At 38.6% G+C, this 27,705-nt stretch overlaps 1 protein-coding gene across 3 annotated transcripts in view; it reads left to right on the top strand.

The window, feature by feature from the left end:
* Positions 1 to 27,705, top strand: part of LOC122277452 (valine--tRNA ligase, chloroplastic/mitochondrial 2) — an 84,506-nt gene that overhangs the window by 39,482 nt on the left and 17,319 nt on the right. For all 3 annotated transcript variants that reach the window (XM_043087427.1, XM_043087429.1, XM_043087426.1), the window contains exons 18-19: positions 25,593 to 25,703; positions 25,779 to 25,916. In XM_043087427.1, the coding sequence (XP_042943361.1) occupies positions 25,593 to 25,703; positions 25,779 to 25,916 (249 nt within the window). The remainder of the gene's footprint in view (positions 1 to 25,592; positions 25,704 to 25,778; positions 25,917 to 27,705) is intronic.

Here is a 27,705-nt window from a genome sequence, read left to right as displayed (position 1 = left end):
ATATAAACTGTACAAGGAATTCTATACATGGAAAGAGCTAAGTATATGCTACGGTTATTCCTATACAATCTGTCAAATATTAAGTTAATTACACGGAAGAGTAAATCACGTAAATAAGTATGAAACAAATATGGAAATAAATATGGACAGCAAAGCTGTCCATTGACAGTTGCATGTGTAAGAAAGGGGGGGAATCCGTAGACCATCTTCTACTACACTGTGAGGTAGCTCGAGGATTATGGAATGAGATATTGAGTAGACTAGATTTAGGCTGGGTAATGCCAGAGTCAGTGGTGGCAGTTTTGGATTGTTGGACAGATTTGAGGGGCATTCAACAGATCAAGGCTATGTGGAAGATGATTCCCATTTGTATAATGTGGTGCATATGGCAAGAGCGTAATGAACGGACCTTTGAAGACAGAGAGATCTATGGAGGAACTAAAAGCTTTCTTTTTTAGAACTCTTTGTACATGGGCCATTGCAGTTAATTTTAATGGCCAAACTTTCCATGATTTTCTGGTAGCTAGTGAGCCTACGTAGTAGGGCATTCTTTGTACCGAACATGGCTTTTGCCTATTCTTTTCATTAATATACTTTGATTTTACTCATAAAAAAAAAAAAGATATGATAGAACTAAACATATATTAACTTTTTCAATTGTATTCAATAAGAATCGCAAAAAAATTGAAAGATAAAATATACAATTCTTTATTTTCTTTAGTTGAAAAAAAATTGGAATGAATGAGTATTTTGTATTAAATTTGTGCTCGTGTATAAAATACTACACTTTCCATGTTCTTATAACTTAATAGTTATTTCTTCTTCGCATATGAGGTAAAAAAAAGTCGACAATTAAGGTTAAATACATATGTTACATGTTTATTGAAATATTTTGATTCATATCAATTTTTTTTTTTATCAGTAAATAGGAATTTTATTAAAAATAGGCAAAGCCAAATACACGGGACATATACAAGAATCACACCTATGCATGATTGTCTAAAGATACAATAAAATCATGTACGTTCATGCCATTAAAGTCTATTACAATCGACCAATGGAATAATGTATGAGGAAAAAAAGTTCTAATCTCATCCATTTGCTGTTCACAATCCTCAAAACTCCAACCATTCTTCTCCATCCACGCACCACAATAGGCAAATTGGTATCATCTTCCACATCGTTGCAATTTGAGAATTACCTCAAATTCCTTGCCAACTGGCCAAATGTCAACAACCCTTCTTGGCATTACCCAAACAAGTCCCACTCTAGCAAAGTTATCATTCCATAAGATCATGGCTACATCACAATGCAATAATAGGTGATCCACAAACTCCCCACTTTTCTTACACATATAGCACCAATCCAATACCATCAATCGGCGTTTTCTTGGATTATGTAAGGTTAGAATCTTCCCCAGTGAAGCTGTCCATACAAAAAAAGAAAATTTTAAGGGGCCCGTAGTCTTCCATATGTTCTTCCATGGGGGTGTTCTTGTAGAATGTGTCATGAGGGACTTGTAGTATGACTGTACAGTAAATTCCCCTTCTTGGATTGTGACCACATAATCTTATTTGCTCCTCCAATCACTCTACAAGTATACACAAGGTTGAAGAAATCTGTTAATGTGTCAGTTTCTCAATCTTGGGCAGCTCTAAGGAAGGTGATATTCCACTGAGGGGCGCCACTAGAGAGATCCATGAGCTCTGCTACGGAAGCCTCCTTTCTTTGGGCGATGCCATATAGTGTTGGGTAGGGGCTTCTTTGAGGATTTGATCTCCACACCATAGGTCATTCCAGAATTTAATTTTGGAACCATCCCCAATTGCAAAACGTGTGTATTGATGAAGATTGGTCCAGCCTCTTCTTATTTGTTTCCAAACCCCCACCCCATGTGATCCACTCACCTCATTCGAGCACCATTTTCCCTACATTCCACCATATTTCAACTCTTTAATCACCTTCCATAAAGTCCCCTCTCTTCGTAGTATCTCCCACAACCATTTACCCAATACAGCCTTGTTGAAAACCAACAAATTCCGAATTCCCAACCCGCTTTCTCATACAGGGGTACAAACCCTAGCCCAATTTACCAAATGAAATTTGAATTCTTCGTCTATTCCCCCTCATAGGAAGTCTCTTTGCAATTTTTCTATCTGGTGAGCCACTTTGCATGGTATTGGAAATAAAGATAAGAAGTAAATCGGTAGGTTGGATAGAGTACTTTTTATCAACCTAACTCTACCACCTTTGGACAAATACATCTTCTTCTAACTTTCCAGTTTATGCTCCATTTTTTCCAACACTCCATCCCAAATAAACAACGATTTAAAGAATGCACCCAATGGAAGACTGAAATACTTCATTGGCGAGGTGAAGACTTTGCATCCTAGCATATTGGCCAAGCTCAAAACACTTGGAACATTTCCTACCGGAACTAATTCTAACTTGGTGAGATTCACTTTCAAACTTGAAGCTGCTTAAAAGCAAAGTAAAAGAGCTCACAAGGCTTGAATATGATTATGACTAGCCCTACAAAAGACAAGAGTATCATTTGCAAATAAGAGTTGAGTCATCTCAAGTGTGCCTATTCTTGCCTCCCCTATGACAAATCTAGATAAAAATCCATTTTCCACAAGACCTGCGATCATTTTCCTAAAAGCTTCCATTATGAAAACAATGAGTAATGGAGATAAGGGATCACATTGCCTTAAACTCCTTGAACTTTCAAAGAAACCCATTGGGGTACCATTCACCAAGATAGAGAAACGTACGGTGGGGATGCAAAATTTGATTCAAGAGCACCATCTCGCTCCAAGTCCACACCTCTCGAGCATGTAAAAAAAAATTCCAGTTTACACGATACTATGCCTTCCCCATGCCGAGTTTGCATAATAATCCGGGTTCACCCGACTTGATGTGACTCTCCAAGCATTCATTGGCAATGAGAACCGGGTCAAGGATTTGCCAGCCTTGAATGTATGCATTTTGGGGTTTGGATATGGTCTTCTCCAATACTGTACTCAATTGGATAGCCAATACCTTCGAAAGGATTTTGTAAATTCCACTCACCAAGCTAATAGGACGAAAGTCCTTAATCTCCACCACTCCAGGCTTCTTTGGGATTAGTGTAAAGTATCATTAAGGCTTTTTTCAAAAATACCTCAATTCATGAAACTCTTGGAAGAAGCTCATGATGTCGTCTTTAACTACCTTCCAACATGCCTTAAAAAAGGCCATAGTGAACCCGTTAGGACCCGGAGCTTTGTCACCGGCCATACTTCTCACCACCTTGCAAATCTCCACGTCCTTGAAAGGCCTCTCTAGCCAACTTGCTTATTGCTGATCGATTGACTCAAAAATAAGGCCATCCAAACAAGGTCTCCAAGAAAATTGTTCCGAAAGTAGTTGTGCATAGTAGTTAGTAATTTGATCAGTGATCTCATACTAATTTGATGTAATCCTCCCATCTACCAATATGGACTCAATGATATTGTGTCTTCTATGCGAATTAGCCATGCGATGGAAGAACTTGGTGCATTTATCCTCTTCGTTTAGCCAAAGCCCTCGATTTTTGTCTCCATGAGATCTCTTTCATTAAAGCTATCCTTTCAATATCCGAGGTGACTTGCTTTTTGCGAGCCTTTTCTTCTTCTGAAAGTGCCCTCTCCTCCTCCATGTCCTCCAAACCCTGTAATTCGTCGAGGAGGAACTTCTTTCGGTGTTTTGCATTCCTAAACATTTACTCATTCCACTTCTTCAACTCCTCCTTGAGAACTTTTAACTTACAAGCCAGCACATAACTCAGGTTGCCTTGTATGAGATAGCACGACTGCCATTGTCTAACTCGCTCAACGAAGCCTTCGGATTTTAGCCACATGTTCTCAAACTTGAAATATATTTTACCTTCATGTATGCCTCCACAATCAATGAGAATGGGGAAGTGATCCGAACATAACCTTGGAAGCTGTTTTTGGGTTAGATTTGGAAAATGTGCTTCCCAATCGGCCGAAATGCTGAGTCTATCAAGTCTTGACCAAGTTGGATATTCTCTATTACTGGACCATGTGATTGTGCCACCCACTAGAGGAACATCCAGAAGGTCTTGCTCATCAATAAAGTTTGAAAAATCTGTCATTGCTAAGCTAGAGTTAGGACCAATTATTCGTTCACTTGGGAAGCGAGTGATGTTAAAATCCCCCCCAATGCACCCAGGGAGGCTCCATAAGCTTCAAAGACCAGCCAATTCACCCCACATGCCTCTTATTTCAGTATTAGTATTGGGACCATAAACACCAACAAAGGACCATTGATACCTATTTTCCACATTCGTGAAAGAAGTAGCTACTGTATAATCCCCCACACACATCCATTTTTTCCACCGCCCTTTTATCCCACATGAAAATAATTTCACAAACTCTGTATGCTGTTATGGGAGATGAGTTCCAGTTTTGTCTCTTGTAAGCATACAACATCCACTCTCCAACTATGAAGCTGGTTTTGTACTTTGGTGCACTTCTCTAATTCATACAACCCCCTTACATTCCACAAGACTATTTTGAGCTTCATAAAATCACTGATTTTGCCCTATCCTTCATCCCACCACGACTTGCACTTCCTTCATAATTTACCGAACAAGTAAGTCACTTTAATTCCCTTTCTCTTTTCTTGGTTGAATGGCTCTTCATGGTTGCATTGGACTGCCCAGCTTCGATGGTAGCAAGGCCAAGAACTGATCTTCATAACAGAAACATGCTGCCCGACACACAATTGAATCTCCTTTGATTTAAATAAAACCCAATCTGATGCTATTTTGTTCTTTCAGTGGGGACATTAAATTCAATGGAGTAGGCTCAACCCAATGATCGTTAGCTCCCATGTTCCTACCTGCTGCTACCTTCGCCAACTGGAACTCCCTTGTTATTATTGTGTTTAGAAGCTCTGAATATAATCAATGTGCCAGCATCAGTTTGGTTGTCACCCTTATAATTGTCCCCATCGGCATCTTAGTGTCCATTGGAGGCTTCGGTGTAAGCATAACAGGTATAGGACTTTCAATTGCATCAGAGAACGTCACCAGCTCACTCTGGCCCTCTTCCTCTGTTCGGGAACCCTTCGTACATTCAGAATGGACATTTTCGGCTTCTAACACCATCAATGAGGTCAACTCGGGTATGCCGTCGACCAGAGGCCCACCCATCAGGTCCCCTGGTCTAGGTGATGGGTTCTGTCTGTTTGTCGTGACTCGCAGACTCCTCGAACATTTATAACAAGCTGTCTTGGCTTTAATCTTCGTCGTCGACGTCAACTCTGGTGATGGTTCGATCAACCCACCCTTTAGGTCACCTGGTCCCTGGAGAGGGGTTTGTCCCTTTTTCGTGACTCACAGGCTCCTTATACATCTGAAACAACCAATCTTGGTTTCAATCTCTGTCGGTGGCGTCAAATCTGGCTATGGGTCGACCAGAGGCCACCCACTAGATCGCTGGGTCTTGGCGATGGGTTCTATGTGGTCGCCAGTTGGTGATTGGACGATGTCGGTAGGTCCTTGCTGGTAACAGGCACAAAGCCTGTTTTGGGAGGCCTTGGGGGTTTAGCTCTCTAGTTATTGGGCTGGGTTGTAGCTTTGCCTTTCTTGGCCCGAGTGAAACGCCTCTCCTGACCCAGCCTATTCTTACTCGGCCCACCTTTGCCCAAGCCTGAGGACGACGGACTCAGGCCCAAGCCCAATCCAATATTATCCACTCGCTGAATCATGTTGTTGACGAAAATTCTTAACTATAGTAGATCTTGTTTAAGAAGGGAAAGATCTTCTTCCCTCTCCTTACTATTAGTGGATTATATTTATTTAAATTAATTCCAATGTTTATCAAATTAATTCCTATGTTTATCTATGTATTTTGGGTATAGAGAGATTTGTACAGCTGTATAGGATTTATAGAATTTGTAATTTGAATATTTAGATTGGGTAGATAAGTATGGGAAACATATCTTATCCAAGATTTGAATCCGTTTAAGATAGGAAGTTAGATTTCGAATTTCCTATCTATGTAATCTATTTTTTACTATTTATGAATGAGAAGAAAGAGGAGCAGATCATTCAGCAAAAGAAAATTGTTATGGTATCACAGCAAGGTTCAGAATCCTAGGTTTTTCTGATTCTAAAATTTGTTTATTTTATTTTATTTTTCTATTTATTTTTTCGGGCTAGGGTTTTTCTGTTGATCCCCATATTATCTTGAATTTACGCTCATTTAAGAATGCTCATGATATGTGGAATCATCTCAAGCAGTTGTACACTCAGAATAATGCAGCTAGGAGATTTCAACTTGAACTAGAGATGTCGAATTTCTCTCAAGGAGCTCTCTCTGTGGAGGAGTTTTATTCTGGTTTTTGTAACTTGTGGGCTGAGTATACAGATATTGTATGCACATCAATTCTAGCAACAAGTTTGGCCGATATTCGAGCAAGTATGCGGGCACAGTTTTTTATGAAACTAAGGCCTGAATTTGAATTTATTTGTGCTAATATGATGAACTGAGATCCTGTGCCTCCACTTGATATGTGTTTGAGAGAAATATTTCGAGAGGAGCAAAGATTGATGACTCAAACAGCCATGGAATAAGCTACTCCAGCTCATGTGGCATATTCAGCTCAAGGAAAAACCAAAGGGAGGGATTTGAGCACTACTCCATGCTATAGTTGCAAAGGTTATGGGCATATCGTTGCAAATTGCTCTAAGAAAACTTGCAACTATTGCAAGAAGCAAGGATATATCATCAAGGATTGCCCGATACGTCCTCCACGTCGTCAGGAAACTGCCTATTCAGCTGCTGCTGAGGCTACTAGTGCTGCCAGTTCTACCTTGGCCACTTCCTCTCATGTTCCAGCTTCCACTTCTCAAAATCCCACCCCTATTACATCAGAAATGGTACAACAAATGATCATCTCAGCTTTTTTGACTGTTGGTATTTCAGGTAAAACCAAATCTGCCTCTAAACCTTGGTATTTTGATTCCGGTGCCACCAACCATATGACAAGTGCCTCTCACTCTCTTATTAATATCTCACAGTATGCTGGCCTACTAAAAATTCACACGGCAGATGGTAGTGCCCCACCTATCACTGCCGTAAGTGATATTCCTCCTTCCTTGAAAAATGTTTTGGTGTCTCCTTCATTAAATACCAATCTGATTTCTATTGGCCAATTAGTTGACAGCAATTGTAGAGTGTCATTCCCTTATTCTGGTTGTCTTGTATAGGATCAGGTGACCGGGAAGAGGATCGTGAGGGGTCCTAAAATGGGTTGGCTGTTTCCTTTATGTTAAGATTCAAAATCTGTTGAGTCAAAGTCTTTATCTTCGTTTTCTTGTAATGTTGGTACTTTTAGTGTGAATGATTGGCTTAGGCGATTGGGCCATCCCAATTCTCACATACTTCATAAGTTGTTATCTTCCTGTTTAATTGGCAATAAAGATTGCTATTCTCTTGATCAATTAAATTTTGATTGTGATACATGTAAGATAGCTAAAAGTAAAGTTTTGCCTTTTCCTTCAAAAGGATCTCATGCCACTCGTGTCTTTGATGTTATTCATAGTGATGTATGGGGGTATTGCCCCAATCGAATCTCATGATCGTTATAAATATTTTGTGACGTTTATTGATGATTATACTCGTTTTACGTGGATTTACTTTCTTTGTACTAAGAATGAAGTATTTCCAGTATTCAAGCGTTCTTGGCTTATCTCACTAATCAATTTTCTGCCTCTCCTAAGGTTCTTCGCTCCAATTCAGGAGGAGAATATATCTAATGAGTTTCAAATGTTCCTTCAAGATCAAGGAATTATTTCTCAACGTTCTTGTCCATATACTCCACAACAAAACAGAGTAGCTGAAAGAAAAAATCGTCATCTTCTTGATATGGTCCAGGGTCTCCAAATTGATTTGGGTGTGCCCTCTCGTTTTTGGTATGAAACTGTCTACTGCTGTGTATTTAATTAATAGATTACTTACTCCAGTATTAGACAATGTTTCTCCTTAATCTTTGCTATTTTGGCACTCCCCAGACTATTCTCAATTACACTCATTTGGTTGTGTTTGTTTTGTGCATCTTCTATCTCATGCAAACTTCTGCTCAATCAGTCAAATGTGCTTTTTTAGGGTATAATTCTTTTCAGAAGGGTTTTGTTTGTTATGATCCTTAGGCTAAACGCATTTGAGTTTCTCGCAATATGGTGTTCTTTGACAAACAACAATTTTTTCCTACTCATCTAGACCCTATTCCTCATAGTTTCTGCGTTTTGCCAAATTTTTCAGATGAGGATACAACTTCTACACCAGCTTCCACTCGATTTAAACCTAGTTGTGTTTACACCATGCGTAAATCATCTCATCCAGTAGATTTGACCTCTCTTTCTGCCCCCTTTGAGCATCTACCCGTGGCTCTTGATCAATCCCTTGGTACATCGTATGATCCACCATCTTGTCGGCATACTTCTAGTCTCCAAACCACCGGATTGGTATGGTTTTTCCTCTCATTCTTTTATGACTGCTACACTTTCTTCTATTGGTATTCTCTCCTCTTATAAGTAAGGAACATGAGTGTTGGAGGAATGCCATGCAAGTAGAAATGGATGCACTAGTGGCCAATGACAGTTGGGACATTGTCTCTTGTCCTTATTCTGTGACACCTATTGGTAGTAAGTGGGTGTATTCTGTGAATCTTAGATCAGATGGGTCCCTTGAGAGATATAAAGCTTGTTTGGTAGCTTTGGGAAATAGACAAGAATATGGGATTGATTATGACGAGACGTTTGCTCCTGTTGCAAAGATGACGACTGTTCGTCTCGTTCTTGCCATTGCCACTTCTTAGTCTTGGCAATTGCATCAAATGGATGTGAATAATGTTTTCCTTCATGGTGATTTAAAAAAGGACATTTACATGAAACTTCCTTCTGGTATGCCACTTTCCTCAGCTAATGATGTTTGTAAGCTGAAAAGGTCATTATATGGCCTAAAACAAGCTCCCAGAGCTTGGTTTGAGAAGTTCTGCAATACCTTACTTGAGTTTCAATTCACTCAGAGTGAGTATGATGCTTTTTTGTTCCTCCATAGGAGTGATTCTGGTTTTGTTTTCCCGTTGGTCTATGTGGACGATATCATTATTACTAGATCTGATATTGAATTTATTCAAAGGGTTCAGATGCATCTTCATAAGGTCTTTCATATGATGGATTTGGGACTGTTGACTTATTTCTTGGGTCTGGAAGTTCATAATCAGCCACATGGGTTATTTATTAATCAACATAAATACACCCAGACCTTGTTCAGTTGGCTAGGTTGGGGGAGACGACTTCAGTTGATCCTCCTATGGAAGTCAACGTGAAGTATTGAAAGGATGAGGGTGATTTAATTTCTGATCCTACATTATATAGGAAGCTTGTTGGAAGTCTAATCTACCTCACTATCACACATGTGGATATCTCATATGCTATCCATATTGTCAGTAAATTTATGGACACACCTCGACACTTGCATTTAGTGGCTTTCATCGTGTTATCAGATATTTGATTGGGACTCCTAACCATGAGTTATTTTTTCCTGCTAGCACTTCTCTACAACTTATGGCTTATAGTGATGTGGATCGGGCTGGTTGCCCAGATTCTAGGCGTTCTACAACTGGTTGGTGCATCTTTCTTGGAGATTCACTCATCTCCTGGAAATGTAAGAAGCAAGAGTGTGTTTCTAAATCCTCTATTGAAGCTGAATATAGAGCTATGTCAGCAGCTTGCTCTGAGGTGATGTGGTTGCGGGGCATTATTCAAGAGATTGGTTTTTCGCAAGACAAGCCAACTCCTCTTCATGGTGACAACACTATTGCCATTCAAATTGCTACCAATCCAGTATTTTACGAGCGTACCAAACATATTGAAGTGGTTTGTCACTATATTCGTCAAGCCTATGAGGCTAAGTCTATTATTCTTCCTCATATCTCTACAAATTTTCAAGTAGCCGATATATTCACAAAGGCGATGACTACACAATGGCATCAATTCCTAATTAGCAAATTGATGCTGGTGGATACACCAGCATCAATTTGAGGGGGGGTATTAGTGGATTATATTTATTTAAACTAATTCCAATGTTTATCTAATTAATTCCTATGTTTATCTATGTATTTTGGGTATAGAGAGATTTGTACAGCTGTATAGGATTTATAGGATTTGTAATTTGAATATTTAGATTGGGTAGATAAGTATGGAAAACATATCCAAGATTTGAATCCCTTTAAGATAGGAAGCCAGATTTCGCATTTCCTATCTATGTAATCTATTTTTCGCTATTTATGAATGAGAAGAAAGAGGAGGAGATCATTTAGTAAAAGAAAATTGTTACTTACATCCTCCTCGGTCAAAGAGCTACTTACCATTTCAGCATTACTTCTTTAGAGTGGAGCATGTGGTGCACGTCTCCGTCCTTCCGCAACGGCTATCTGCTTTGCTTTTGAATACCTAGAATTACCCTCCACCCTTGGTTTAGCTGCTACTGCATCTCCCCAAGCGCTCATTATCATTTCTTGACTGCCGGAATTAAGTCCCGATGACTGGACCATCTCTGCATGGGACATAGGCAAAGTTTTTATCAACACTTTCTGGTTTGAGTTTTGAAACCTTGACAACCCAACCTTTGTCCCCTTCTCTAAGCTGCTGTAAGCTTCCTGCAGTGCAACCACCATTTTTTTCCACTCTTTCCCCTCCATTTCTTTCGGTATAAAAACAAAATTCTGTCTGCCACCATTGCCATATTCCACTAACGCCATATATCGACCTTGAGCATTGGAACATCTTTGGGCAATGTAGCTTCTATGACCATCCCATGAGGTTGCAAAGAACTCCTTTTTTTTTTTTTGATAAGTAAAAAAGAACTCCTTTTTATCACCATATGCACTTCCTCAAGGGCTCTAATGAACCAGTTCACCGTGGACATCTCCAGGATCAATGCTTTCATAACCTTCCAACTTCTCTCTGTTATGCGAATCCATCGGCTACCTTCCTCAGAAAATTCAAAAACCTTAGATTCTATAAGAATCTGCTTCATAAAACCCATGATAATCTCATAGATAAGCACCAGCAATCATCACTAGTGAGAAAGCATACATATAGAAAAGAGCTTATTGGAATTTTATACATGAACTTATATTTATACATGATATTAAATGCCTGAATTTCATTATACATGATTTTATTACTTTTTATCAACATTGAAATAACCGATTCAAAATTGTCATGAATTGCCCGATTCATTGAATCGGTTCTTACCCGATTCCAAGTTTTCGAGCCTTGACGAAAACTCAACCCTCAAATGTTTGCAACCTTGCTTCCAATAGGTTTGCAAGTGAGACCAAGAGAAAGAGGGATAGAGATAATGTGGTAAATGTTTTGACTAGCTGTGCCATTAAATCTGTGGTGGCACTGTGAGTCTGGCAGGTAAAAGAACTACAGTGCTCAAATTAAAATATTTGAAATGCAGAATTGAGACTTTCTGAGATCTAGGATCAATACCGGACTAACCCTACATCTCAGGGACCCTAATTTTTGTCCAAAATAATGTGAACAGTAAATTGGAGTTTCAAGAAAAATCTTGTTCAATGCATAATAGGTGGTATTGTTGACAATAGTCCATGGTGGACCAAGATTTGAAGTGAATGTACATATGGCTCTCTAGCTTTTTCTCTTTTTCTTTTGTGTGTGGTTGTACCAAGCAAGTTTCAATGGTCAAATCAACTCAAACTTTTCAATGCATTGTTTTCGAGAAATTATACCGTAATATACTGCCTTAAATCGGTCATTGTCATGAGTTAAATTTTGTATTACCTTGGAGCTTCCTAAAAAAATTATGGATCTTTTTGGTTCTGTAAACTTGGGTTCATTCTGTAACAGGCTGCAAAAAAATTCTATAGATGAATTTCTTCAGAACTTAGGAACGTCTTGAAATGCTGGAAAGATTTCACTAATCAAAGCGACCTATTATAAAGTCTGTCAGCATAGTTGGATTCCGACATGCTACGGTGACAAACTTGCTTTTTTATTTATTCAAGGCACTTAGGATTTAAGTTGGCAAAACAAATTGTAGCATTAGTCTCGGATGAATATTTAGGATTTCACGGTGCAATGTTACGTTTTTCGTTTCTCGGATGAATGGTACCAGGGAGTGCCTTTTGATTTAATCGAGGCACTTAGGAGTCGAACTTTGCGGAACAGTTTGCACTACTAGACTCATGATTTTTTAGTATTTGATGGTACAATAATAATTTTGTAATTTTTTGGTAACACCCAGGATATTGTCATGTGGCACTTGGTTCAAATAATTGTCAAATCACTATGTGGAATGTTCAAATACACTTGGAATCACTAGGATTACTATTTGGATGGACACTTGACACATTCTTAGCCACACATTGGAATAGTAATAGGACACTTGTCACTTAGTGAGTAAGTGTGATGGAATGGAGGCAATTCAAGCCATATGATCGTGCCACCTATGCAAATACTATTCTGACCAGCCGAAACACTTTTTGATCAACCAAAAGAGGGTTTCAACCCTAGTGAGACACCATTGGATTTCAATCAAAGCCCTAAAACCCTCTTGAGGGGCGAAGCCCTAAACCTTGATTTCAAACCCTAACGTGGCCCTGTTTTGATTAAGTGATTAATGTTATTAATCATTCAATTTTTCACTCATACACTCTTAACCACTCTCTTACATCTTCATAATCACATTGGGCCAAGAAAAACTTGATTTGGATTTGATTCCAACCGAAACCACAAAGGAGGCCCATGAAAACCCTAAATTGAAGCCCATCGAGCCCATCTTTGACCCACCGAAAACCACCACCAAGACAAGCTTCTTGGAGAAGTTTCTTACTCCTCCCAAGGCCAAGCTAGGGCTGACATGCCACTCATGGCTAGCCTAAAAAATGTGGCTTGATGGAAAGTCAAAAAGGCTATAAAACCACCACCCACCAATTCGGCTTTTGCAGCAGAAAACCATGGGCTGTGTAGCCCACGGTTTCACCACCTTTTGGGCTGCCAACCTCACATCCAAGGGTCCCTCAGCCACCCCATGTCAGTCCCCTCTCATGTATATCATGCCATCCCCCTTCATCACTTCACATTTTGAATTTCCATCCCATTTTCTAGAGAGAGCTTCGGGCAGATTTTCTGGCTGTTCTTCTTGCCTTGCATTTTCCAGCCCTTTGTAAGTTGATTCTCATGAAAGTTTCTTCTATGTATTTTGTTCCTCTTTCAGTCTAGATTTCAATTGGTATGTTTTGGGTATTTTTTCATGGAGTTTTGATTGGTGAAAATCTGGTTTGAGCGTGCAAAGGTCACATTGGTTAACAGTTTGAGTGTTTGTGTGAAACTTTGATATTTGGTTGAAGTTTTTGGTGAAATATTGGGTAGATCTTGCTATGGTAAGTATTAACATGTTAATATGCAAGTTAGGTTTGGATTTATAGCATGTTAATAATTTTTATAAAGAGTTTTGCATGATTTTGGAAAGTTTGAAACTGGAAGTGTCAAAACAGTTTCTGTAATATTTTGTTTTGGAACTTGATCTAATGGTCTTGATATTCACATATGATGTTCGTAAGGCTTTGATCTATGTGTTAGCAGTTTATTTTTGGAGAATATTGGTTTTGATCTTTGATGGAATGATTTTATACATGCAAAGGTTTGTTTAGGACTGAACTTAGAGGCTCTCAGGTTTGAGTTAAGTTTTAATGAAACTTTTGCCATGTGATGCTAGATTTAATGCTTATATCAAGTTAGAACTTGCATATGTGGTATATGGTTTTATTTTTTGAAGTTTTATATCATGAAAATCAAGGATCTAGTGATTTTGATCTAAGATCAAAAGATGGTGTACTCGGTTTTGATGTTTTAGTACAGACTGACTTTGAAGCTTGCATTTTTGTGAGTTATGTTGTATATCACTTAGGTCTGTACACACTTATGGACGTTTGGTGTCATTGGAGTTGATTTGGAGGGCATAGACCAAGAACATCAAGAGTTGGTCCTATTTGACCCAAGTTTGGTGTTTTGGCATTTTTGTTGATATGATGAGTTTAAGTTTTTTATGAAATGTAAATTTTGATGCCTTAGCATAATTTTAGAACATAGGATATGATTTTTAAGTGTTTCAAAAATCGGTTTAAGCATGAAAGTTTTTGAAGGTTGGTTGGATTGCAACAAAAATAAAGTTTTTCCCCATTACATGAATCGGCAAAGGTGTAGTTCACATGGTAGTGTTGTGTTTTAAATTTTTCTGATTAGATATTTGGATTTAGTACAAAATTTACGACTTAGAAATGTAAATCTTGGTAATATTTGTAGTATGCAAAATCCTTATTCTAGGGGCAAAATTGTAATTTTTCACAAATTGGGGGGCTAAATTTGCAATTTAGCCAGTCAGTAAATTTTCATATTTCTAAGTATTTAGTGAGATTTTCTAACTCTTAGAAATATCTCATTCCAGTTCACGCTTTTTCACGCTACGCTTTCACTTTACGTGATAAATTAATTAGTTAGCTTCGAACTTACTCTCAGGATATTTATGTATGTGCGGTGGTAAGATTGCAATTTTTATATTCATGTCATTATGCTTATTTGATTGCTATGATATACCATGTCATGTCATCAGTTATCTGTTACACATTTAATTGTTGCACATTTATCAGTTACACGAATGCCATATCACTAGTGCATGCCACGAATGCCAAGCCATTTGTTACATGTTTATTTGGTGTACATGAATGCCATTATTGTTGCACATCATCATGTCTGTTACATGTCTATCTGTTACTTGTCACGAATATCACGTCATCATGTTTGTTACATGTTTATTTTTACATGTCACGTCATCATGTCTGTTACATGTTTATATAGCACATGCCATGAATGCCACATCATCATTTCTATTACATGTTTATCTATTTCTTGCCATGAATGTCATGTCATTGGTTACATCAACTACACGCCATGGATACATGTCATGAGTCACACGAGTCCATTAAGAAATATTTTCTCAGTTAGTCATGCATGGGATACTTGTGATGTAATCATTATAATTTATCATGTATCTCCATTGATAATTTATATAAGGTACTTCTGGCATAATCATTTTGATTATTAGAGTGCCTTTATTAAAATGCTCATGGCGTAATCATTCTGATTGTCAGAATATTTTCTTTAAAACCATTACAAGGTACTCCTGGCATAATCATTCTAATTGTTAGAGTGCCTTTGTTAAAATGCTCATGGCGTAATCATTCTGATTGTCAGAGTATTTTCTTTAAAACCATTACAAGGTATTCCTGGCATAATCATTCTAATTGTTAGGGTATTCTATGAAGAAACACGTTTATTAACAAGGTCTGATGTTCATGTCACGTTATGTTAGGGTATTCATGTCACGTTTATTAACAATTTGTTAGGGCATTCATGTTAAGCCTGTCAAATTTGGTTGAATGACCCCTCTGAGGTGTTTCCTTCCCATTATATAAAAAAATAGTTCTAGAAATAATTACAAAGATAAGATTGAGAATTCAAATTTGAATCTCAACAAACTACATCTTCATCTCTATCTAAACTAACCTGACTTTATCCTATCTAAATATGTACAAGTTGAATTTAAATACAAGATTAGAAGATAAATCCTAATCTATTTGAATTTTAGTTCTGCTGCATCCCAATAAAGTAGGAGATTAGTTGCCATGTAACCCTAGCCGCAACTTAGTAAAGAAGACCCTAGTTTTCCTTTGACCCTCCCTCAAATTGATGCTAGGGAGTCGACTAGCAGCTGCAATTTGCTAACTAGGTATTGATGCCGTTGTCGAATCAGAGCTTTGGTGAAGATATTAGCTAGCTACTTGGTGTTCAGTGGACACATGAGGGAGAATGATAGCTTTAGACTCTCATAGGCATCTCATATATAGTGACAATCAACCTCAATATGCTTTGTATGTTTATGAAAAATTGGGTTGGCTACAATTTGAATGGCACTTGTATTATCACCATGAAGAGGCGTGGGATGTGCTTGTGCAAAGCCGAGTTCTGAAAGAATACCACGCAACCAAATAGTTTCTGAACATGCAGCAGACATTGCCTGATATTCAGCCTTTGTAGATGACTTAGATACACAACCTTGCTTCTTACACTTCCAAGAGATAAGAGAATCCCCAAGGAAGTTGAGAGTCTGGACATCCAGCCCAATCTGCATCACTGTAGGCAACTAATTGAAGAGAACCCTTAGGAAAAAACAGTCCACGATTAGGAGTCCCAAGTAGATAGTGAATAATCCGATAAATAGCTATAAAATGAAGATCTCAAGGAGAATCCTTGTAATTTTAGACTTGGAGTTAGCTTTCTAATTTTTATAAATATTGTGATTTTAAAATTTATATAAAATTATGCTAAATTCAATCAGGTCAAATGGGTTAATTTCAGGCCTATTCAACACATTTACATAAACAATTTGAAATAGATTGTATTGTGTTGTGTTGTGTTAACCTATTTCGTAATATTCAATAATGGGTCAAAACGGGTTGACACGACACGACCCGTTATGTTAATGGGTCGTGTTAGGATTTAAGATTTTGGCACAATAAGTTTAACGGGTTGGGTTAGGATTGAGCTATATAATATAATATACATATTTTGACACGACACGAACACGACCTATTAACACGATTTGACACCCCTACTTAATAATGGTGTGGACAGCATAGGAAATATCAGGGCCATGATGGTGAGATAAATCAAGCTGCTAACCAGCTTACGGTATAAGGTAGGATCCGGGAGAAGTTCGCCTTTTTCTTTCCTATACTTAACATTCACGTCCAGAAGAGTATCAACTGGAGTAGTATCTTCCAATCTCCCTAACTGAAGTAGGTCTTGAATATAATTGTGTTGATTGAGAAATAAACCATGTGGCTAAGACCTAACTTCCAACCCTAGAAAGTAGGTAAGATCCCGAAGATCCTTCATGTGAAACACATTATGAAGATGTTGCTGAAGTTTTTAAATCAAAAGTTCATCCAAACCAGAGATGATAATATCATCTACATATACCAATAAAAATACTACTCCAACATTGCCCTTGTGCAAAAATAGGGAAGCATCGTACTTACTTTGCTTAAAAGAAAACCCTAGTAAAGTATTGCAAAATTTTTCAAACCTAGCTCGAGGAGCTTGTTTAATACCATACAAAGACATCTTCAATTTACAAACAGCGGTTGGGGAGGAAATAGGCATACTAGATGGAAGTTTCATGTAGATATCTTCCTTTAGATCGCTATGCAAGAAAGCATTCTTGACGTTCATCTGACATAATTGCCAAGATTTAGAAGCAGCAAGGCCAAGTAACAAGCAAATAGTAGTCATCTTGGCAACCGGAGCAAAAGTGTCATTATAATCTATGCCATACTCCTGGCAATTCCCCAAAGCAACCAATCTAGATTTGTATCGTTCTAGTGAGCCATCGGAACGAAGTTTTACGGAGTATACCCATTTACTACCAATTGGTTTGATAGAAGGAGGGCATTGTACCACATCCTAGGTCTGATTAGCCGGAAGTGCATCAAGTTCTATTTGCATCGCTTGCTGCCAACACTCATGTTCCATTGCCTATTTGTAATACGAAGGGATAGGAATGAAAGATAATGTAGCAGTCATAGAAGTGGGGGAAGAAAAACCATATCAAGCTGGTGGATGAGAGACACAGTTAGATTTTCGAGGAACAGGAGAAGAGGATGCCCAAACTGCAACAGAGGTGGAATAGGCACTCTCTTGCTTTCGAGGAGGTTGGATTGGGCAGTTTTTGATAATATGTCCAGATTTTTTGCAGTATTTACAAAATTTCTTTGGACAATGAGTGGCAATGTGACCAAATCCCTTGCAACTATAGCATTGTGTAGTGCTATAATCTTGGCCCTTGGGTTTTGCTTGTGCTGTAAATGCCACTTGAGCAGGAGATGCAAGCTGTTGTTCCATTTTACTCCGAGTAAATAACCTTTACTCCTCCCGAAGCAAATCTCCCAAACAATCATCAAGAGAAGGAACCAGATCTCTATTCATTAATTGAGAACGAACAGATTCGAAATCTGGACGTACTTTCATAAGAAACTAATCCCTCCTACTAGTTTTATGCACACTTTGCACATGAGGGAGACTAGCGGCAGAGACAGAAGAATACACAATGTCAGTGTATTCAGCCTACAGATTTGAAAAACCAGAATAGAAGTCCTCCACTGATAAGCCACCTTGAGAAAAATTAGCCATCTCAAATTCCAACTAAAACCTTCGAGCGGAATTATTTTGAGTGTAGATTTTCTTCAAATACTCCCACATAGCCTTGGAGGTTTTGTAGGGTCATAGATTAAGGATGATGTGAGGCTTAATAGGACCTAGGATCCGAGACATGATCTTGGCATCCTTACTCTCCCATGTAGATAGTTCCTTTGCAATATCGAGGGCTGGAATAGTCCCATCAACATTGTTAGAATATATTGTCTGTAACTTGTTTGTATAAGGGTATATGGGTCTCTTGTACTTAGGGTATATATATACTTGTGTGTACACTGTGAATAAGAGAATAGAGTATTATTTCATCAAATCTCGTCTACATGGTATCAGAGCGCGTAACTGTATGGTTTGAGAGTGTTTTTCGATGTAGTTTGTGAGCTCACCGTGTTCCCCGGCGTGTTTCCGTGTGGTTTGGGTGCTCGTCGGCGGCTTGTGGTGGTTTGAAGCACTTTCCAGAGTCATCTCTGGTACTGGACACCAAGGGTGAACTCACCGGTAGTTTCTGTGGGTACCGGGCCTGTTGTCGTCATCTTCAGCCAACCGGAAGGGTTCTCCGTCGCTGATCCAGTACCGTTTGGTTTCAGGTAAACTCGTATTCCAGTTCTGGAGTAGGCATAACCCCAAACCTGTATAAGGTTTTATTCCAACTTGGAATAAAACCCGTTTGGTAACACGGATTGCTTAAACCTATCCTAGGTTAGGATAGGCTTATCTGAGACAAATCCATATGGGCCAGACCCGGACCCGATCCGAGATCAACCGATATCGGGCATATACCAGCCGAAACAGACCCATACCGGTCGGTACAGAGCCGATACAGGCCGATACAGGCTGGGTCTGGCCACTTTCCGGCCGATACATACCTGTTCAGAACCAGTACAACCCTTTTTTTTGACCAGTTCAGACTTGTTTCACAAGATGCAGGCCCGAGATTTGGGTTTTTAATCTGGATTTCTACTTTTCCAGATTGTATTTTCCAGTTTTTCGTCCATATTTCATGTTTTTTGTGTGAAATCTTTGTTTCTAAGTGGATTGTTGTGATATCTTGGTATCTTTTCCATGGCAACTAAATTTGAGTCAATGTCGCTTGCATCAAATGTTAGTATGCCTATGACTTCGGTAAAGTTAAATGGAAAGAATTACATGTTGTGGTCAAGATTTGTTGAAATGTTTTTGAAAGGCAAGTGTTTTCGTCGTACTCATCTGGTTGATCCAATTCCTGCTTCGAGTAATTCTACATTTGCTCAATGGGAGCAAGAAGATGCTCAAATCTTGTCTCTCATGTTGACTAGTATTGAACCTAATATCTGCACAAGTTTGATACATTTTGACACCGCTCAAGAGGTGTGGGGGCATCTCAAACAGATGTATTCAGGTGCTGGAAACATAACTCGTATTTATGAGTTGTGTAAACAATTCTTTGTGTTGGAACATAATGCTTTGGGCCTGGAAGAATATTATTCTCAAGTGATGGGCATATGTGAAGAACTCAAAATGTATCAACCCATCACTTCTGATGTTCCAAGTATGCTAAAACAAAGAGAAGATTTTAATATTGTTCGCTTTCTTGTTGGCTTAAAACCCGAGTATGAGTCGGTGCGTTTTCAAATTTTGGCAAGTCCACAGCTTCCCTCATTTCCTGATGTATTCTCTCGAATTCAGCGAGCTACATTGTCTTTTGATCAGAGTAATGAGAGATCTGCTTTAGTTGCTTCCTATGTTGCTCCTGCTGGGCGTGGAGGTCGGAGTGGTAGAGGTGCTGTTACTAGTGGAGACAAAGTGGTGGGTCATCCACCGTTTCTTTCTTTGGTATATTAGGCGCCACTTGCAGACACGCACAGTGTCTGCAGCAAGTGACGCCCCAATTCTTCCGTAAATCACTGCACCGAAAAAAGAAAAAAAATTGTAGGCTGCTCTCTCCTATATATAGGAGAGAGCTCAGTTGACGTGTGTGTAGATAAGTGTACAGAGAAAATAGGTAGTGTGTGCTGCGTGTAGTGCTGTGCAGAGAAGTAAGTGAGAGTGGGTGAGCAGAGAGAGTTTACAGAGAGATTTTTGTAAAAATCATTTCATAGTGAAGTTACAGTAGCTGTGGACGTAAGCAATTGCCGAACCATGTTAAATTTCGTTTTTCCTTTATTTAGAATCATCTCTGTCTCCGACTAGCTCCCAACAGGTGCACGTGGGGGTGCACATGGGGGACGTGATATTAGAGATAATTGCACTCGAGGTCGTGAATCTCGCAAGTGCACCCATTGTGGTCGCACTAACCACTCAGTGGATTATTGTTGGGATCTACATGGTAGACCATCTGGGTTCGCTAATCAAGCCACTTTCCAAGTTGATCCACAGTCAACGAGCTCCAACCCATCTTCAAATATGATTAGTATATCGAAGGATGAGTATGAGTGGTTTTTGGGTCACACAGGGGCTTCATCTTCCACAGCTACTCTTACCCACTCAGGTATAGCATCTGCATGTTTTGTCTCATCTACTCAAGGTCCATGGATCATTAATTCAGGAGCTAATGAACATCTGACCAGTTTGTCTTTTGCCCTGTCTAAGTTAAATACTATACCATCTCTAAAAAGTGTCACTCTTGCTAATGGTTCTGTTGCTAAAGTTACAGGCATTGGATCCACTAAACTCATTGACTCCATATCTTTGTCATCTGTCCTATATACTCCGAGTTTTCTTTTTAGTTTGTTATCTATTAGTAAGATTACTCAAAATCTACAATGTTCAGTGACTTTTTATCCCTCTTCATGTGTTTTTCAGGATCTCAAGACGGGGAACAAGATTGGTACGGGGCATGAAGCCGGTGGTCTGTATTACCTTGATGTTCAACAGTCACCCACTCGAGCCCTTACATCCCCCTCATCATCTACTTTTGAATGGCACAGTCGCCTGGGTCACCCCTCACTTTCTCTTTTGAAGTGTCAAATTAGGAACTTGGGAAGTGTGTCTCCCTTTTCTTGTGAAGCGTGTCAACTTAGTAAACACATCCGTGTGTCTTTTGTTCCACGTATTGATAAACGAGTGTCGAGTCCTTTTGAATTGGTTCACTCTGATATATGGGGACCAATCAACATTAAATCAAACAAGTTTCAATATTTTGTTACATTTGTTGATGACTACTCTCGTGGGACATGATTGTTTTTTATGAAGACCAAATCTGAACTTCTTTCCATATTTCAAGTGTTCTGGAAGCAAATTAAAACTCAATTTAACAAAAAGGTTTAGATTTTGCGTTCTCATAATGCTAGAGAATATCTATCTAGTGCCTTTGCTACTTACCTAACTGACAAAGGAATTGTTCATCAAACATCATGTTCATATACACCCCAACAGAATGGGGTGGCTAAACGCAAAAACCGACATTTGTTAGATGTAACCCGAGCACTATTACTACATATGCATGTTCCTAAACGGTTTTGGAGTGATGGTGTTCTTACTACTTGTCATCTTATTAATCGTATGCCTTCATTAGTTCTTAATGGTTCCTCTCCCTTCTCCGTCTTGTTTCCATCATCTTCACCTTTTTCTCTTCTAACAAAAATCTTTGGATGTGTTTGCTTTGTTCATAACCTTGGTCCAGGCTTTGATAAACTTGACCCCCGTTCTACCAAGTTTCTCTTTGTTGGTTATTCCCGAACTCAAAAAGGATATCGCTGCTATAGTCCAGCTCTTAGACGCTATTTAACGAGTGCTGATGTTACCTTCTTTGAGTCCATACCCTATTTTTCAAATACATCTTCGAGTGTTGAGTGTGATGTTCTACCATTACCTACTCTTACATTATCTCCCTCACACTCACCCAACCTTACCCAACCCTCCTCATCTCCTTCCCCAGTTCCTTCACAGGTTTACTCACGTCGCTTGCAGCCGCTGGCTCCCATGCCCCAACTAGTCGTGCCTCCATCTTCAGATCCTGAGTTGCCCAGTACTTCCGACTCTCTACCTATTGCTCTTCACAAAGGTAATTGTTCTTGTGTTACTCAACATCCTATTAGTCAATTTGTGTCATATCATGCCTTATCCCCTTCATTCTCATGTTTTACCTCTCAAGTTTCAAAACTCTCTATTCCTAAGACACTTCAGGATGCATTATCTGATCCGGGATGGAGAATAGCTATGGAAAATGAAATGGATGCATTTCATCATAACGGCACATGGGATCTTGTTCCACTACCACCTAGTAAACAACTTGTTGGTTGTAAATGGGTATACACTATCAAATTTCATCCTAATGGTTCTGTGGAATGTCTGAAAGCCCGCTTGGTTGCAAATGGCTACACTCAAACCTATGGCATTGACTACGAAGAGACATTCTCCCCAGTTGCCAAAATCTCTTCTACTCGAGTGCTAATCTCTCTTGCTGCTAATTTAGACTGGCCCTTATTTTAGCTGGATATAAAAAATGCATTCCTCCATGGCGACTTGCATGAGGAAGTTTATATGAAGCAACCACCTGGGTTTGTTGCTCAGGGGGAGTATCAAGGTACTATATGCAGGTTAAAAAAGGCATTATACGGTTTGAAACAATCTCCTCGAGCATGGTTTAGAAGGTTCTTTGATGCTGTATTGACATTTGGTCTTCACAGATGCCAAACAGATTACTCGGTATTTCACTTGCATAGTGATGCAAGTCACATTTTGTTTGTTGTCTACGTGGATGATATTGTAATTACTGGGAGTGACTCTGCTGGAATTATTAGACTAAAACAATTTTTACATGATCAATTTCAGACGAAAGACTTGGGCAAGCTTAGATATTTTCTTGAAATTGAAGTCAGTAGATCTAAAGAGGGCATCAACCTATCTCAGAGGAAATATGTACTTGATCTTTTGGAAGAAACGGGCATGTTGGGTGCACGACCTATTGACACCCCTATGGATATTCCAATCGTAAATTCTTGAAAGAGGAAGGGGAGTTGTTTAGAGATCCAGGTATGTATCAAAGACTTGTTGGGAAATTGAACTATGTCACCATCACTAGACCAGACATCTCTTATGCAATGAGTGTACTGAGTCAATTTTTCCAAACGCCTAAGATCTCACATTGGGATGCTGTAATTCATATTCTTCGTTATCTCAAGCGAGCACCTGGTCTTGGAATACCATATCGACCAAATGGACATCTTAGGGTTGAAATATTTTCAGATGTTGATTGGGCAGGATCTCCTTCAGATAGAAGATCTACTACGGGATATTGTACCTTTGTAGGAGGTAACTTGGTTACATAGAAGAGTAAGAAACAAACAGTAGTAGCTTGTTCTAGTACGGAAGCTGAATACAGGGCAATGGCACATACAACTAGTGAGCTGACATGGTTACAACACTTTCTTCAAGAGATTGGGTTTCCAACTCCTATCCCCCTCTCCAGCTATTTTGTGATAATCAAGCTACACTGCATATTGCCTCTAATCCTGTGTTTCATGAGAGGACTTGATTGTCACTTCATTCGAGATAAGATACTAAGTGGTGACATTGCTACACCTTTTGTGAAGTCCGCAGATCAACTCGCAGATGTGTTTACTAAATCCTTGTGTTGGAGTCGATTAAAACCTATTTGTTTCAAGATGGGTTTATATGATGTATATGCCCCAGCTTGAGGGGGAGTGTTAGAATATATTGTCTGTAATTTGTTTGTATAAGGGTATATGGGTCTCTTGTATTTGGGGTATATATATACTTGTGTGTACACTGTGAATAAGAGAATAGAGTGTTATTTCGTCAAATCTCGTCTACAAACATGACCTCAGAGTTCTTTACCCTTGACAAGAAGCTGAAAGTGAAATGCCCAAGCAGAATAATTTTTACCATTAAACTGAATGCACAAGGAATCAGATTTTTCAGATGCCATGAAAATAGACCAAGCATAAAACAAGAGAAAGAAATCAAGAAGAGAGAGTTGTTGTGAACAGAGGACCCCAGAAAAACCAACAAACAGAAACCCTAAAGATTTGAGGGCTGGCTGAGTAAGTGCAAAAAACTAGGAAATCAGAGTAGCTCTGATACTGTGTCAGATTTTGCTAAATGACCCCTTTGAGGTGCTTCCTTCTCATTTTATAAAAATACAGTTCCAGAAATAATTATAAAGATAAGATTGAGAATTCAAATTTGAATCTCAACAAACTACATCTTTATCTCTGTCTAATCTTAACAAACTACATCTTTATCTCTATCTAAACTAACCTGATTTTATCCTATCTAAATATGTGCAAGTTTAATTTAAATACAAGATAAGATTAGAAGATAAATTCTAATCTATTTGAATTTCAGTTCTGCTGCATCCCAATAAAGTAGGAGATTAGCTACCATGTAACCCTAGCAGTAGCTTGGTAGCTTACTTGCTGAGATTTGTTTACACAAATCTAACTTGGTAGTCCCAAATACCATCCCTCCTAGAATGGTAGATGATGTGTCAGGATCTAGAGAGTGCATGTTTGGAAGACTAGACGAGGTTGAATAGCCCTCAGTGAGAAGAGGAGGAGCTGATAACTACAGTTATCTGCTTTCTGGACGCGATTTGGAGATTATATCCTAGCTGCATGAGCAGCCCAGCAATTTAGTACTAGAGATTTTATTTCCTGACTGTATTTATGGAGCGCTGTCTCGAGTACTCTATGTTACAAACTTGTTGGACAAGTACTATAACCTTTTGGATATCAGTTACAATTGAGTTTTATGAAATATGCTTATGTTTTGAAATATATTACTTCTGGTATATAGTATTGCTAAAAAATATTGCATATTGTTAGATGCATACTACGTGCACTGCATCTTTAACTGTCATGAATGGGGGTATGTAACCTTGTTTTGTATGTCCCGACGCTTCAAGATCCTTCAAATCCCAAGCGGAAGTTGAGGTGTCACACATTCGCCTTTTAAAACCCATCTTTCAATACTCTTTCCTTGACTCATGCTGTCCCATTTCCCCCCCTCCCCCACGCGCCCCAGAAAAAACCTGAAAAAAAGAAATTGCTCAGAGGAAAAAAAAAAAAAAAAAGGTAAGAACAAGGAACAAGTTTTATGGGTTTTACTGTTTACACACCCCATGGGATGCAATTCAGGAATTTACTGTAGGAGTCAATGATCCTATCACTGCTTTTATTAAGCTCTTGTTTGTTCTCGCTAGCTGTTTAGAGCATCTTTCTATTATGTCTTTGTAGTTTACCAAATTCCCATATATTGATGTGGCTCTGTACTTTCAATTCTTTTTCAGGGGCGTAAAATGTCAAAAACACTGGGTAATGTAGTAGATCCAATTGATACTATCCAGGAATTTGGAACTGATGCTTTACGATTCACACTTGCACTAGGAACTGCTGGTCAGGTTTGATTTGTTCTCAATAGAATACACGGGCTGATATATTTTATGGCGTCAATTGAATACATCCTTTTTTTTCAGGACCTTAATTTATCCACGGAGAGATTGTCCTCCAACAAGGCCTTCACTAATAAACTGTGGAATGCTGGCAAGTTCGTGTTACAGAATTTACCTAATCAAGATGACGCATCTGCTTGGGAAACTGTACTGGCTTATAAGGTTGGTTTGTGTTCATTATTAACCTTTGATGAGGTCGGTGAAATGAAAATATGATTCTTGAGTCAAAACTCATAGAAATTCATATTTTGTGGAATGTTTTTGTTTAACCAGAAAAGAAATCTATGTTTATTAGGCACAGAGCATAAGAATAACATAGCCCTAATTTGTTAAGAAGTGTGATGAAGTTAACTAAATCTCAGGACAATACTTTAGAATAAGATCCTGCAAACAGTTGAAAAATTGTTGTCTTCCATGTCCTATATTAAAGATGTACAGTTTTGCATTTCCTTAAAGAAAAATTGATGTGAGTGCATTCGCCATAGAGCACAGGAGGAAGTTAGCATCTTATCTTCTTCCCCATGATTAATTTCACAGGTCACTTTTAACTCACCTTCCCATATCAAACTTGGACTAAAATGGCTACTTATAGTATGAACGCAGCAGAGATTACCTTCTTTTTCTCGTTTTCTTGGTGGGTGTTTAACTTTTTAATAATGGGGAGTTGGGAAGGAAACCCAAAAACATTTTGGAGAATATCGAGTGACCAAAATGGAAAAGACAAATTTCATGCCCTCTCGAATGTGTTTTTAATACTAATTCTTTTGCATTAGAATTTTTCTATAAATGTTTCTCTTCTTTGATATATCTGATATTAGATTCTATTCAACAAGCACAAATAGAATATGAATCAGCAATTCAAGTTGCAAGCTTAAAACAAAGATCGCAACTGCTGATGTTTAGATATAGGTTTTAGAGAGATGATCTTAAAAAATGGTGGCAAGGTGCTAGGTCACATACAACCCTCTTATGATTGTACTGTATATTCTTTGAGCTACGTTGACAGTTTTAGAAAGCTTTAAGGTAAACTTGAAAAGGAAGGGGATAAAGAATGATAAAAACAATTTGATTATTTGGATGTTGATTGACACAAGATTGTGCCTTTTCTGAAAGCAATAGGCAAAGAGCCTAAAGTTATATGTCAACATGGAGTTAAAGAAGGCTGCGAAGATGGTGTTGGCATAGGAGCCAGTGGCCTTAGGTGACAAAAATAAACCTGCATGTGAAATGCATGAGGTTGTAGCAAGAGTCTGATGAACCAAGATTTGGTGTTGATGGAGATAGAGTGAGGGTAGGCAGTGGAACAGATGATGAGGATTATCCTCTTTAGCATGTGAGTAACCAAGAAACATATGAGAATATCTTTGTGGAACTGAGAGGGGAAGATGCAGTCGGAGAGAAGACAATCTGACGAGGCACCATCTAGAATGGAGGATGTTGCTTAATATGATGACAACTAGAAACCACATCATTCCAAAACCATTTGGGAACATGCATGTGAAGTGACAGAGTGATTCATGTCCAATAATTGACTGCTCTTGCATTGAGTTACACAACTTTGTTGTGAGGTGTGAATGCATGAAGTTTTGTGGACAGTGTCTTTATTACTCAAGTAAGTGGCAAAGGAAGTAGATTCCTACTTTCTGGCATTATTCAAACGCAAGATTTGAATTCTGCATCCAAATTGGGTTTTCAAGTTCCTTACAAAATATTTGGAGTATGGAAAAGAGTTCAGATTATACCTTTATACAAAACAACCATGTCATATGAGAACAATTATCCATAAATATCACAGAATAATGGAGTTTTTATTTGATTCACGATTGAATGGTCCCCATACTTTAGAATGACTCAATTCAAAAGGAGTTGAAGCATGGCTATCAAGTTGATGTACAGAAGACACTGTTGTGTATAAGTTGACACATTTCCCAAGGTAAAGAGGACATTTCGA

This window comes from Carya illinoinensis, chromosome 9, assembly GCF_018687715.1.
Source record: "Carya illinoinensis cultivar Pawnee chromosome 9, C.illinoinensisPawnee_v1, whole genome shotgun sequence".
Taxonomy (NCBI): Eukaryota; Viridiplantae; Streptophyta; class Magnoliopsida; order Fagales; family Juglandaceae; genus Carya; species Carya illinoinensis.
Note: the sequence above shows the minus strand (reverse complement) of the source record. Positions and strands in the feature narration are given on the sequence as shown.